Source organism: Nanorana parkeri, unplaced genomic scaffold (assembly GCF_000935625.1).
Source record: "Nanorana parkeri isolate BGI_ZX_2015 unplaced genomic scaffold, ASM93562v1 scaffold1164, whole genome shotgun sequence".
Classification (NCBI taxonomy): domain Eukaryota; kingdom Metazoa; phylum Chordata; class Amphibia; order Anura; family Dicroglossidae; genus Nanorana; species Nanorana parkeri.
The window spans coordinates 101892-116391 of NW_017307432.1; the positions used below are offsets into that span (position 1 = coordinate 101892).

Sequence of the window (14500 nt, forward strand, 5' to 3'; positions counted from 1 at the left end):
ACAGTAGTAGCGCTCTCAATACACAGTTTTTTTTCATTGAAGAGCTTCAAGGTTATGTTTCACACAAAGATAAAGAAAAAGTTAATTTGCCAAAGGATGCAGTTTTATAATTTTGGAAACAACTAAACTAGTTTCTGTAGAAAACACAATTTTCTTTTGTTCAAACATTAACAATGTGTATACCAGAAGCAGGCAAATTAGGTCATTCTGCCCTTTCAGTTATGAATCTCAGTATTGTGCATACTTTATGTATTGGTATTACTATGCTCTCTCTAAGATAACCAATTTATTGCTTTAGTGAGACTAGCATTGGTTCATAAAGTAGCTATGAATCCCTGTATTTGTGCATACCTTGTGTGTTGGTATTACTATACTCTCTGCCAAATACTTTAACTAAAGCAGTCGTTTGGGTATCTTTTGGTTCAGGAAGCAGTTATGGATCTCTGTATTTGTGCATACCTTATGTATTGGTATTAATATACTGTCTCAGAAATAACCAATTCACTGCTTGCAAAGCACTTGTACAAAACAGGATGATTTACTATTTTAGTGATGCATCATTGGATATCATGTAGTCAGGAATTGGTTTTGCATATGAGTTGGGTTGTTTAACTACGCTATCTACAAGATAACTGATTACATCTTGGTAAAAGCATTATTGGTTGTGGTGTAGTTACGAATCTCAGTAATTGTGTTATCTAAACTCATACCTTGTGTATTTTTATAACTATAATGTCCACAGGATAGCTGATTATCGCTTGGTTGGAAGCTTTGTTAGTTCTGATGTAGTATGAATCTCAGTATCGATATTTCATCCGAATTAATTCTCTGTGGATGGTGTAACTGATATCATGGATATTTTGGTTGGACTTTGCGCAGGAATCTCCGGTGCACTAAAAGGTACACGTTCGGTATTAAAATGCACCCAGCACAAACAATCCGGTTGCTGTTAAAAGCACGCTGCATTCAGTACTTTCTGTATAAGGGATGAAGTACTTATTTAGCACCAGAGCGAGTCAGACACGATGCTGGTTCAAGCTGGAGTCCAAGTAGAAAGGGCCCCACACACCCCCCAACTCCATTTTATTAAGGTCAAAGGACGACGCCCAGTGGGAGATGGCTTTACAACATTAGCCAGTCAGCCCAGCAAGTACAGGTACACATCAAAAGGAAAAGGGGACTACACCAAGATGGCTGAACAGGGAAATGCACACACCTCAAGGAAGGATGAGTCATGTCCATTGTCCCAACTGGCCATGTGGTTGCCCATCCCCTATCATCGTCAGCATGGACCCTACTCAATACTGCTCAGAGTGACCAGGATCTAGTAAAGTCATTCTACTTGTTCTTACAGGTCTGAGACTATCTGAAGAGACATTGCTAATGCGGTTATCTATATACGGTACCAGTATACGGACAAGGCATGTTAATGTCGTCTTATAAAAGCAGATATGTATCCAAAAGTGATAGTGCAGCCCGCAATAGAGGTATAATATGCATCTCGTTATATGGACTTCGCTTCACTAATGTGTACAGAAGTTTGAAGGCAAGGAGCCCAGCGCAGTGCACTTAGTACTCACAAACGCCCCCACACACCGCGAACACGTCTCGAAGCCCATGAGAAGGTTTTCATACTGACGGTTTTACCACTGGTCCCGATTCAACCCAAGTACCCTCTGCTAGAGCGTTCCTCGGTTAAATCCGACACAGGGAGACAGATTACAATAACTAAAACACACACATCCCAGAAAAAGATGTCCACATAATTCCGTATAATAAAATTTCCACAACACTATGTTATCTACAAGATAACCAATTTACTACTTCAGTATCACTGGTTTTTGACCATTAGAAATCTCCGTATGGAAGTATTCCCTGAGTCCATACTTTAGGCAATCGTATAACTTTACATTACTTAGTTCAGTGCAGCCCCAGTGACATGTAATCCATTAGGGTTACAACTACAAAGTTTTACAGGCAAGCCATCTTTGAGGGTATCCAGTTAATATACAGTGAGAAAAATGAAGTATCTGATCCCCTGCGGATTTTTTAAGTTTGCCCACTTAGTGTGTGCACAATTATTAGGCAAATTAGTATTTTGACCAAGTCACGATTGTTATGCATATTGTCCTAACTACAAGCTGTATAAACGTAAAGGTTTATTGGATTAAAGCAAATCGGGTGATGTGTATTTGTGTACTGAGGGAGGGTATGGCCTAAGGAGATCAAAATCCAATATCAAGGTGTGCATAATAATTGGGCAGCTTCTTTTCCTCAGGCAACATGGGCCAAAAAAGAGATTTAACTGACTGAAAAGTCAAACATTTTAAAAAGTCTTTCAGAAGGATGCCGCACTCTTGAAATTGGTAAGATATTGGGACGTGATCACAGAACCCTCAAACCTTTCGTTGCAAATAGTCAATAGGGTCGCAGAGCTGTAAGACTATCGGCAAGAAGCGTGGTGAGAAGGAAACAACTGTTGGAGCGATTATTCGCAAATGGAAGGAATAACCATCCATTGCCCTCGGTCTGGAGCTCCATGCAAGATTTCGCCTCATGGGATAAGGATGATCATGAGAAAAGCGAGGGATCCGCCCAAACCTACACGGGAGGAGCTTGTGAATGATCTCAAGGCAGTTGGGACCGCTGTCACCAAACAAACCATTGGGAACACAATATACCAAAATGGATTGAGATCGACAATGATCAGAAGCCTGCAACATTGTTTCACAATACCCCCCTCGCCTTTTTTTTGCATTTTTCCCCAAGCATTAAGTAGTCATGTCTCCAATAAGCTGGCTTCAACTCTCTCGGATCCACTTTCCTGAACTTCCTGTCCGGTACAAGGTTACAAGGGACACAGCTGTCTTCAGCATCTGTCCATCTACTAGCATAGAGAATGAGAGGGTACCTGGGGGAGGGGAATACCTTGCATTGCTTTGCCTGGGTGTTTGTGGAGATGCGCGCACGCGCACACACACACATACACACACACACACAAACAAGGGTGGCGCCATAGGACCCTGGAAGAGAAGAGAGCCAACCTAAAACAGGATATTCAGAGCCAGTGCTCAGGGGACCTGCTGATTGTGCAGAAAGCTAAAAATGTTAACCATCAAGAAGCAGCTTCTATTGTAAATTTATTTCATTAGCATTTAAAATGGCTTTAAAACATTTTGACTTTAACCACTTGCTGACTGGGGTGTTTACACCCCCCTTCCTGTCCACGCCATTTTTCAGTATTCAGCGCTGCAGTACTTTGACTGACATTCCGTCATGCAACGCTGTACTGAAATTAATTTTATACCATTTTTTGGGGACAGATAGAGCTTTCTTTTGGTGGTATTTAATCACCACCTGGGGTTTTTATTTTTTACCATATAATGAAAAAAAGTACCAAAAATTTGAAAAAAAAAACGGTTTTCCCTACGTTATGTTATAAAACAGTTATTATTACCCAAATTTTTGGCAAAAAATAAAAGCCAGGGTCACGTCGGGTAAATGGACACCAACTATGTTAAGCATTAAAATTGCGTGCGTCCGCAAACTCGCAAAAAACTACCATACCAACAATTGGCCATAGGCGATGCTTTAAAAGCTTTTACCGCTCATCAGTTCAGTGTTATCAGTGATTGATGGCCCTAAAATTATTGCTCTCACTGCGATGTTCGCGGCGATACATAACATGTGCGGCGTAAAGGATGCAATCGTCGTTTACGCACTTAGGCGCACTCTTTTTATATGTGACTTTAAATTTTTTTCATATATTTTTTTCTAACTAATTCTTTTAAACATTTTTTTTTTCACTTAACTTTATTGCTATCACATAGGGGACTAACAAGCCCCCTTTGTGATAGCAATTTTCAGTGACAGGTCCTCTTTATAGAGACATCAGGGGTCTTTAAGACCCCCTAATGTCACCTAGGAACCACCAGAGAAGCTGATGAAGCAGAGACCTGCTTCACCAGCTTCTCTCCGGTTTCTGTACCGGAGAGTGACACTGAATGCAGGCAGTGATGTAATTCACATCACTGCCTGCATTCAGAAGAGGAGATCAAACGGAGCTTGTGTACTGAGCTCCGTTTGATCTCCGGCTGCTTCTTGGTCCTGAGCTTGCACCGGGCACAGCGGAGCCCGGGATCGCCAGCAGCGCCGAACTGAAGAGAGATGATTGGTTGCCATGGGCAACTGCTCCAGATTCTGTTCGCTCCATTTTTGATCAATTCCCCCCAATGTCTTTTTATCTGTTCTAATTTACAGATATGACTGCTAGAAGAATGGTGGGGGGAGGGGAGGGGGACATTGGGGAACCTGGACTTGGGGCAGCATAGAGTGAATGTGACCCAGGACAAGGGCGAGATCTGAGAGAGACACAGGACACAAAGAGAAGTCTATAGAACAAGACAAGTGACTGGAGATTCTAACACTCACACAGACACACAGAGCTATGACTCATCGCTGCTGTCTCTCCACAGAGCAGAGGGCAAAGGAGGGGGAAAACAGCTGATTGCAGTTTAGAGAACAATATTTTAAGCAATTAGTTGCGCTAGGAGAGAAGGTGACTAGTCACCAGCTGCAACAATGTATGTTAAACACTGATTCATATAGCTAGTATGTTGCGCTTGGTGTTGATTGATCTACTTGGTATTAAACCTCCTTGTGCACATCGTCAAACTGTGTAATAATTATATTAATCTAAGTGTTATAACCGTGGTGATTGTTATATTGTGAATAATAATAATAAACTCTGAATAATAAACAGCCTTAAACCTTTTGTTGTTGAGTTAATAATTGATTCTATCTACTTTCTGTGATTTAACTTTTAAATGTGAAATATTCTAAAAACCCGTGAGGCGTGATCTAGTGAACCACACAAAATCTTGAATTAGTATATCCACTATTGTGTTTAAGGTATCACAATGGTGGGTATGAAATTATGAATATAATAAAGGTGTCAATAACAGTGGTGTTCGTGATTGTCAGTGTATAAACAAAAACAATATAAATATGATTTAAGGAAATTAAAACTCCAAAGGATATTGCACAAATAATTGATAACCTTATCCTAATTAGTTGTAAAATGATCGCATTATAGATCCATAATCTGTGATATCCTAATATTCTGTGAGGTGCAAACTTAATTTAGTGAATAATAATAACCAATAAGTATTCTGATTAGGTGAGAGTCTCTCTGAAGGGACTTGAAAAATTAAACTTTCAATATATGTGGTATAGTAGCTATTCTGTTTACCATCACGTGGATTAATTGCAACAAATATTCAATGTAGCATCACATCGGTTAACTGCAACAAATATTAAATGTAGCCAACAGATTAGACTTAATGTAAGCACATAAAAAGAACCTTTTCAGAGTAGAACGAAGCCAGCAAGATCACTGCTGTTAATGCTTCCCTTCAACCTTCATAGTGATTCAATCTTTCATCCACATCACATAATCAAGCATTAATTGTCTCTTTTCATATTATTTAAGAAGAAGTTAATATAGGTAGTCCACTTATCTGTCCTTATAGGAGTCAAATAAGGGTATGTGGCTGGATAAGCTACGAACGGATCCTTTCAGAAATCATCAAAAAGGTAGGAATAAAGTATCCGTTCTTTCACTCTGTGACAGAGCGGGTCGGGCTTGCGATCATCGCAAGTACGATCTGCCTGTCCAAGATAGGCAGATCGTACGTTTTTTAAATTACCTTACAACCATCGCAAGACAAAAGTCTTGCGATGGTTGTAAGGTGTGTGCCCAGCTTTAGAGAGACGGATTGAAGATATTGTGGAGGGAATTTTGTACTTCTAGGCCTCTGGCCTTTAAAAAAAATCTATAAAATAAAGTATGAAAAACAGCCCTGTGACTCCTAAGAATGCACACACATTGACACCCCTGCACCTCCCCATTGCCAACAAAAACTCAAAATCACTTACAGTGGTGGAAATCTCCTTTTAATATCCCTTTAGTATTTATTCCCCAGGTGCCAATAAATATATCTTTTGTCACATAGCCAGTCAGGGAAGAAACTGGAATTAAGAGCTCCTCAAAATGCAACATTCTAGAAGAATGTAGATCTGTAGTACTAAGTTTGAACAGCGCAGTAATCCCTAGAAATCAGTGGCAACAATACAGCTATCCATACCAAGTAAGCCATGTATTCTGTTTATACAACACTTATTTAAATAACAACTAATGGGTTGTGTACATAGTGAGTGATCATAATTACTCACTAAATGATGTTCTCCCTATGTCCATCTGTTCCACATATGTTATGTTTTTGGCTTTAAATAGCTGACAATCAGTGTCCTCTACATATTGCAGGATGTCACAGCTTAGCTTTATGCTTATGTTTGTATATGCCGTTTGTCTCTATATGCCTTTCATATATGCGAGCCTCAGCCGCTACTATCATGCCTCTTCTTCAGCCTGTCTGTTACACGGCCCAGCAGTCTTCACTTTGGCGTTCTGCCATAACCATGACAATAGGATGGTTCCACACCCACACGGGTATGTACGACCAATCATGGACCTGGTGCCGGACGTCGGGGGGGAGTGGTCCGGTTCACGTCATGATGACGCTACAGACTTTTTTTCTCCCTGCAAATGACAGCAGATATGGGTGTGTCTGTCCACGAGACCTCATACGAGATGAGGTACTGTAACTGCATTGCTTATACAACATCTGCACACTATGATCACACTGCTCTCCTTGGCTTCATATTTAGATCCTGATGCCCTTAATACTTTGCAAATACTACAACGGATTACACCAACATTGTTCATGTATGATTTGATACATTTTTCTATGACAGAATGGACTGTTTACTTTATTTGAATTTTTGGCAGGAATGTGACATCACATGATCAGAGCAGGTCACGGGATTGGTTGTTTTTCACATGGTGGTATTCACTTGTTATTACATCCAGATGTGATCACTTGTTCTGCCTGATGAAGGGGATCCTTTGAGACCCCGAAACGTCGCACGAGTGTATTTATGCTGCATTTACGTCCATAAACAGACAATTATGAATTGCAATTGGAATGCCGATGTCTCACTCCTTACTGTGTACCAGGGTGTGAGAAATTGAGAAAGGATTTTCTCAATGTCGTGGTTTCTGCGTGGTTTGGTAATACGCGAACAGGAGCAGTAAGGCCATCCACCACTATTTTGCGTTGCACAATGTACGCTTGAAAGATTGTTTGCTTATCATAGTAATCCAGAGTGCACGATAACCGGTCTTGGTTTGTTATCATCTCTAGGTGGGCCCAATCTGTGTGCTTTTTCCACCCTGCAGGAATCAGGGAGGCCCATGGCTTTAGGTATACTCGTGGAGCATTAATGGCGAAGACCAATCGATTTCACAGACTCTGGGATGCCAATAATTCTCAGATTGTTACATTGTGATTGATTTTCTAAGTCATCCACTTTATCCTGCAAAGCATGCAGATGTTTAGTAATATTGCTGTGAATGTGTTGCGTTTTCAGCAGAATGATCCTCTAAATCGACCACACGCAGCTCCATGGTCTGCAAGCGGTGAGTTTGAGCCTCTAAGGTAGCATTAAAGTGACATTAAAGTCAAAGATATTTTTCCCTCCCCCCAATTTTAATTAAGACACTTACCTTAAATGATGTTCCTTAATCCGATCTTTCCTGTCATTTTCATCTGTCCCCCCAGCGCTGCTGCGGGTCTCCAGTCCAGCGCTGACTCCTTTGTCCTTGCTGGCACTTCCTGTCCCACGGTATCTGCATGCGGGTGCACGCGTCCATATACTTACTTTGTGTCTCTCCTCGTCTCCCGGCCGAAAAAGTGAACTGCGCATGCCCCCACCCCAAGATGCTGTGCGGCCGCCCGAGAATTTTAACATTTTCGGACGGGAGCGCGTGGGGAAGACACCGGTAAGTTTTTAAACCTCCTCCCTTTTCTCTCCCGTTCATTGAAGGACACAGGGCAACAGATCGTAGATCCTGTATGGTAGGGTATATTGCCACCTGCAGGAGTAGGATGCTACGCACATAACAAAAAGACAAAAAACAGCCTAGGGGCGGCCCCTGCTGGTGGCCCAACCCCCCCCACCTGCTGACAAGTCTCCAGGTTTTTGCCTAGCGTCAGAAGTAAGGAGCTAAAAAATTTTCTCTGGAAAATGTCTTTTTCTTTTTTCCGTAAGGTGTCTCCTGGCTCTTCTACGCTGTCCTCGGTGCAGTTTGGGATGCATAAGAGCAAGCGCTCCGACAAGGTGTTTCCCTACATTCCTTTTTTGATGAATTTATCTATAAGGAGTGGAAACGCGCAACCAAGTTCTTTGCGGTTCCAGTACGTTTCTCGGTTCGATAGCAGGTTGCGGAGGATTTTTTGTCCAAATGGGCCTCACCGGTCTCCCGCTTGAACACTGCTACCTTTATTCCGGTGGTGGATCACCGTCCTTTTAAGGATCCCAGCGGTTGGTAGGCTGAGGCGGGTTTTTGCGCGCCTTGTACTCTGTGTCGGGTGCGCTGATGCGACCCGTCCTGGCTTCTGCCCTGGCCTCTCTCAGTCGGAGTGGGCAGGGATGTTGCACCAGGGTCTCGCGGAGGAGCATGTTTCCCTCCCTACCTGTTTCCCTCTACCTATGGGGACTTGGCGGAGCTGCTGGTGCAGGGCTTGAGTCGGTCTGCAACTCGGCCTTGGATGCGGCGACCCTGGTGGCGGTTACGCTTCGCCGTTTGTTCTGGCTTACGTGCTGGTCGGCTGACCAGGCTTCTACAAACATTCTAACGGAGCTTCCCTTTGCTGTGGACTGCCTGTTTGGCACCACCTTGGACTGGATCGGCTCTTGGCGGACTTTTGGCTGACTCACGTCTCCGACGCTTGGGTTCGGGAGCTGGTTTCCTCTGGCTACAAGATCGACTTTCTGCCCTGTCCGGTACACAGATTTTTCTCGTCCACCTCAGGCCTTTCCCCTCCACGCCTGGCGGATCTTCATCGCGCAGTGGTGGGCCTCTTGTCCCAGGGGGTGGTCGTGCCGGTTCCGTTCTCGGAACGGTTGTAGGGCTTTTATCCACATCTGTTCACTGTGCCTAATTGAGAGAGGGTTCGGTCCATCCTGGGCCTCAAACGCCCACACTCTTTTGTGCGGGTCCGTCGTTTACGCATGGAATCAATTCGGTCCGTGGTGATAGGACCTGTTGCCTCCATCTACATCAAGGAGGCCTACCTTCCTGTGCCTACTGCGTGTCTCCTCAGCGATATCTTCGTTTCGCGGTGGGGGAAGAGCATTTCCAGTTGTGGCGCTGCCTTTCGGCCTCGCGTCGCCCCTGCGCGGGTTCACCGAGGTGCTTGCCTTGGTTCTGGCGCTCTTGTGTTGCCGGGGGAATCTCGATCGTGGGGTATTTGGACAATCTGCTTCTGCGGAGTTGGAGGTCACTTAGAGTAGTTCGGGTGTATCCTGGATCTCCGGGAGTCTTGTCTGGTGCCTTCGCCACGCCTGGAGTATCTGGGCCGAGTCCTGTCCACGGTCACGGCCCGGGGTTTTCTTCCTCCGGACAAGCTACTGACACTTCGTTCTGACGTGCGTCTGTTGTGGACTCGCTGGTGGTCGTCCATTCGCTTCTGTATGCAGGTCCAGGGTCTCATGGTGGCCTCCTTCGAGGCGGTGCCTTCAGCTCAGCACCACACCGGGACCCTCCAGTGGGATATTCTGGGGCTGTGGGTCAAGTCCACCCTGTCGCTGGACAGGAGAATTTGGTTGACGCGGCCTCCCTGCGGTGGTGGCTTCACTCTCCAGCATTGGTGCGCGGGGAGTCCTTCCGTCTACTGCGCTGGACGGTGGTCACCACGGATGCCAGCCTGTGAGGCTGGGGGCCCCCTGCCGGTGCAGGGTCGGTGGCCGCTGGAGGAGTCTCGTCGGTCGATCAATGTGTTGGAACTTCGGACGATTCGCCTGTCCCTTCGTTGGTCGCACTGTCTCCACAGTCTGTCGGTTCGGGTTCAGTCTGACGACGCCACCGCGATGGCGTACATCAACCATCAGGGCGGCACAATGAGCGTGGCCGCATGTCGAGAAGTGTCCGGGATCCTGTCCTGGCAGGCCGACTCCCTCAGTCGCCAGTCGATGGGCCCTGGGGGTGGTCCCTACGCCGGGAGGTTTTTTCATCCACTCTGTCTTCGCTGGGGAAACCAGATGTGGACCTTCTGGCGTCTCGTCTCAATGGAGAGGTGTGTGGCCCGGGGTCTGGATCCCTGGGCGGTGACGGGGGATGCCCTGGTGGCTCCTTAGGTGCCTTACGGTCCGATTTACGCCTTCCCTCCACTTTACCTGTTACCTTGGCTTCTGCGACGGATCGCGGCCGAAGGCTTTCTCGTGGCTCCGAGTTGGCCTCAGAGGGTGTGGTACGCGGATGTGGTTGTGCTGTTGATGGCCGCTCCTTGGCGTCAGCCTCTGCGTCCGGACCTTCTGTCCAAGGGGCCTGTGTTCCATCCTTCTTCTTTATCGTCGCTGGCTTTGACCGCGTGGCGGTTGAGGGTCGGGTCCTGGGGGACCAAGGGTTGTCTGATGCGGTCGTCTCCACGATGAATGGAGTACGCAAAGCGGTCTCTGGGAGGATTTACCTTTGCACGTGGCGGGCCTATTTTGTCTGGTGCGAGGTGGTGGCCTGGTCTCAGATTGTTTTCCATCAGCAACATTCTTGCCTTTTTTGCAATGCGGTGTGGCTCAAGGGTTGGCATTGAGCACGTTGAAGGGGGCTGATTCTGCCTTGACTGTGCTTTTCCAACGGCCCTTGGCGTCTAATGCTCTGGTTCGCACCTTTTTGTTCAGGGGGTTGCGCGTATTGCTCCTCCTGTCCGCTTGCTTTTGGCACCGTGGGATCTGAACCTGTTGCTTTCGGTGCTGCAGGAATCCTCCTTTGAGCCTATTGGGGAGATTCCATTTTTGTACTTGTCCCGAAAGAGTGGCCTTTTTGGTGGCCGTCACTTCTGTTCGGTGGGTGTTTGCATTGGCTGCCTTGTCCTGCAAGTCGCCTTTTCTGGTCCTTAATGGGGTCAAGGCTGTTCTCCGTCCTCGACCGGCCTTCCTGTCTTAGGTCGTGTCGGTTTTTCATATGTATGAAGACATTTTTCTACCTTCCTTGTGCCCACATCCTGTCCGCAGGAAAGGGGAGGGCGCTACATTGCCTGGATGTGGTGCGCGCTCTTCGTGTCTACTTGGGAGCTACTGCTTCTTTCCGTGAGACGGTTTCCCTGTTTGTGCTCACGGGGGGCCCTCATAGGGGTCGGGCCGCGTCGGCGGCTACCGTTCACTATGGATTTGTGATGTGGTTGTTCAGGTGTATGCCGTTGGGGGGCGTGAGCCCCCTTTCCCTGTCACAGCCCAGTCTACTAGGGCTGTTGGAGCTTCCTGGGCTTTTCGCCATGGGGCTTCTGTTTCTCAGGTGTGCAAGGCCTCTGCCTGGCCTTCTGTTCACACCTTTGTCTAGTTCTACAAGGTGAATGTTTTAGCATCGGCGGATGCTGGTTTGGGGCGCAAGGTTTTGCAGGCGGCTCTTTGGGTGCTTCTTGGGTTGTTTGTGTTTGCCCATCCCTCATTGAGTTACTGCTCGGTGACGTCCCTACCATACAGTATCTACGATCTGTTGCCCTGTGTCCTTCAATGAACGGGAGAGAAAATAGGATTTTTGTACTCACCGTAAAATCCTTTTCTCTCCGTTCATTGAAGGACACAGGTCCCGCCCTCTTTTTATGGGGGTGCACTCCTAACTGCTTGTTACTAACTGGAGACTTGTCAGCAGGTGGGGGGTTGGGCCACTAGCAGGGGCCGCCCCTAAAAAGTTTTTTTTTTTTTTTTTTTTTTTTTTTAATACTTTTTGCATACATCTACTGCTTGCTAGTAATATATATATGCAAAAACACTGGAGGGTTTAAAACCCTTTAAGTATACCCAGGTGACTTTGTAAAGACTCAGCAATAATGGTGGCCATATCAGCCTTTAAGCATTTGGAGACTTCTGGAGCAATCTACTTGTAATTGAGGAATGGGTGAGCGGCTATGACAGGCAGTGACTCACCCTCAGCAGCCTCGTGTGTGTCCTCCTGCATATCTTCGGTCGCCATATTGGATGTGGCAGAGCAGTCTGAGGGAGGATTCATGAGAGTTCGGCGGGCGATCAAGATATCGCTCCATGGCTGGCCGTGTGTCAGGGCTTTTCAGGCTGCCAGCGGCGGTTGGGAGGTGCTCCGGGTGGGACACTGTATGAGGTAACGGGACAGAGCTTGGGGCCGTTCGTTTACCGCATTGGGTGCCGGAACCTGAACTCGGGAGGATGGTTTTATAAACCTTTACCTCACAACATTATGTTCTTCGACAGTTGATATCTGAATTGACATATTCCATGACAATGGGTTAAGGTCACTGTGTTGCTATAAATGCTGCAGTATGTTCCTGACAATCATATTAACTAAGAAAACTACTTGGATGAACGGTGGTGCTTTGTAGTGCAACACTATAGTTGTGGTTTTCTCCTCACACTGGGACAGTGTCTGGGAATATTTGAGTCAGCATACTCCTTGAAAACATTTCCTTCCCTGTGTGGCTGATATCCTATTATTAAAAAGCAGAGTGACTGCTGTGTCTAGTTTACAGAGCTCTACATTGTAATATAATTACAAAAATATAAGGGACCAAGCATGCTAGAATGTGGAAAGTTTCATCAAAAATTGCTTCAATATGAACACTTCAACTCCAGAAATAGCCGCAACATACAGAGTTATTCACAAAAGGTTGAAGTATGGATGTCAAAGAGTAAAAACATGTTCATAAGTTGTTCACAACCACTGGCTTGTCAGCCACATATGGATCTCTGCTCCCCATGATGCTGCCTGCGTAGATGTCTTTCTGAAATCTTATTTATCATGAGAGTGAGGCAAGTTTGATTGTCAGACAATATAACAACTAAGGACTTGCTCACACGGGAGCTAAATCCAGCAACTGTTCATTGAAGTGGTGTTCATCTGCATTTCTAATGTTCTTGACGTGTCTACTCTCCTTTTTTAAAATACTTACTTTCATTTTGAATAAACAAGAATATACCAATAAAGCTTTGATATATCCATAGATAATTAGACCTCTTACACAAATTTACGGTTTCAGAATATAGATCCAGATTTAATTTTTATGGTCTCATTCCCCCTTACTCAGGTCTGCAGAGTACCCTTCAGTACCTAACTACTTGTGATGACATTCCTGAACTAAGTATTCTTCTTGTGGGATGTGGTGATGGAAGACATCTGCTCAAAACTGTCTGTCAGGCTCGCAGGTGGCCACATCGGAAACTTCATGTGAGTTAAATATTCTGTACGATCCAATGAAAAAAATTGATAAAGGGAATGTGCAATCTTTTCAAGTTTTGTTCATTACAATATGTATGCAGGCACCACTTCCTACAGGGCTATGAAGGGCAGAAAAAACCCGTCCAATGTAAAGAGCCGTTACCGGCTGTTTCACATATACCCGTGCCCCCCTCCCTCCCCTCGAGTCCTGCCGCCGCAGTCGCCCCCCCTAACCCCTCACCTTCAATTCCGGGATCCGCTGCCCCATCTGCGGCCCGGGACCGGCTCGGGAGGGTGTCAGGAGTCAGGAGGTAAGATGGGAGGGAGATCAGCATCTTCCTCCTTGCTGACCTCCCTCCGTGCTGTGAATGCAGAAGTGATGTGTATTACATCACTTCCGTATTCACCTGTCAGTCATCTGGCTGCTATAGCCAGAGAGAAGAAGCTGATGTAGCAGATCTCTGCTTCATCAGCTTCCTTTGGGGTCCCCAGGTGACATTAGGGGTCCTGCAGACCCCTAATGTCTCCATAAAGAGGACCTGTCAGTGTGCCTTTGCTATTATATGTGGGATTGTTATCCCCCTATGTAATAGCAATAACAAGTGTAAAAAAAAATATAAATAAAAGTTTAAAAAACCCCCCAAAAAGTTCCCCACCCCCACGTTTACGCATACATAAACGTAAATACCCGTCCACCAGCGCGTAAAAACGACAATTGCGCTACACGCGTTACATATCGCCACGAACATCACAGTGAGAGCAATCATTTTAGGGCCATCAATAACTGATGACACTAAACTGATGAGCGGTAAAAGCTTTTAAAGCGTCGCCTATGGCCAATTTTGGGTATTATAGTTTTTGAGGTTTCGCGCACACAATTTTAAGGCTTGACATGTTTGGTGTCTTTTTACCCGACGTGAACCCCTCTCTTATATTTTACCAAAAAATTGGGTAATAATAAATGTTTTATCATTTTAATATAGGGGAAACAGTTTTTAAAAAAATCTCGGTAATTTTTCCTTAATATAGTAAAAAATAAAAACCTCAGTGGTGATTAAATACCAAAAGAAAGCTCTATCTGTCCCTAAAAAATGGTATAAAATTAATTTCAGTACAGTGTTGCATGACGGAATAAATGTCAATCAAAGTACCGCAGCGCTGAATACTGAAAAATGGCCTGGATGGGAAGGGGGT

General features: G+C 45.5%; 1 protein-coding gene across 1 annotated transcript in view; it reads left to right on the forward strand.

Moving 5' to 3' along the window:
* DNAAF3 (dynein axonemal assembly factor 3) overlaps nucleotides 1–14500 on the forward strand; it is a 214329-nt gene that overhangs the window by 35984 nt on the left and 163845 nt on the right. Inside the window, exon 2 of the mRNA XM_018568266.1 lies at nucleotides 13176–13315. Coding sequence (XP_018423768.1) covers nucleotides 13176–13315 — 140 coding nt within the window. The remainder of the gene's footprint in view (nucleotides 1–13175; nucleotides 13316–14500) is intronic.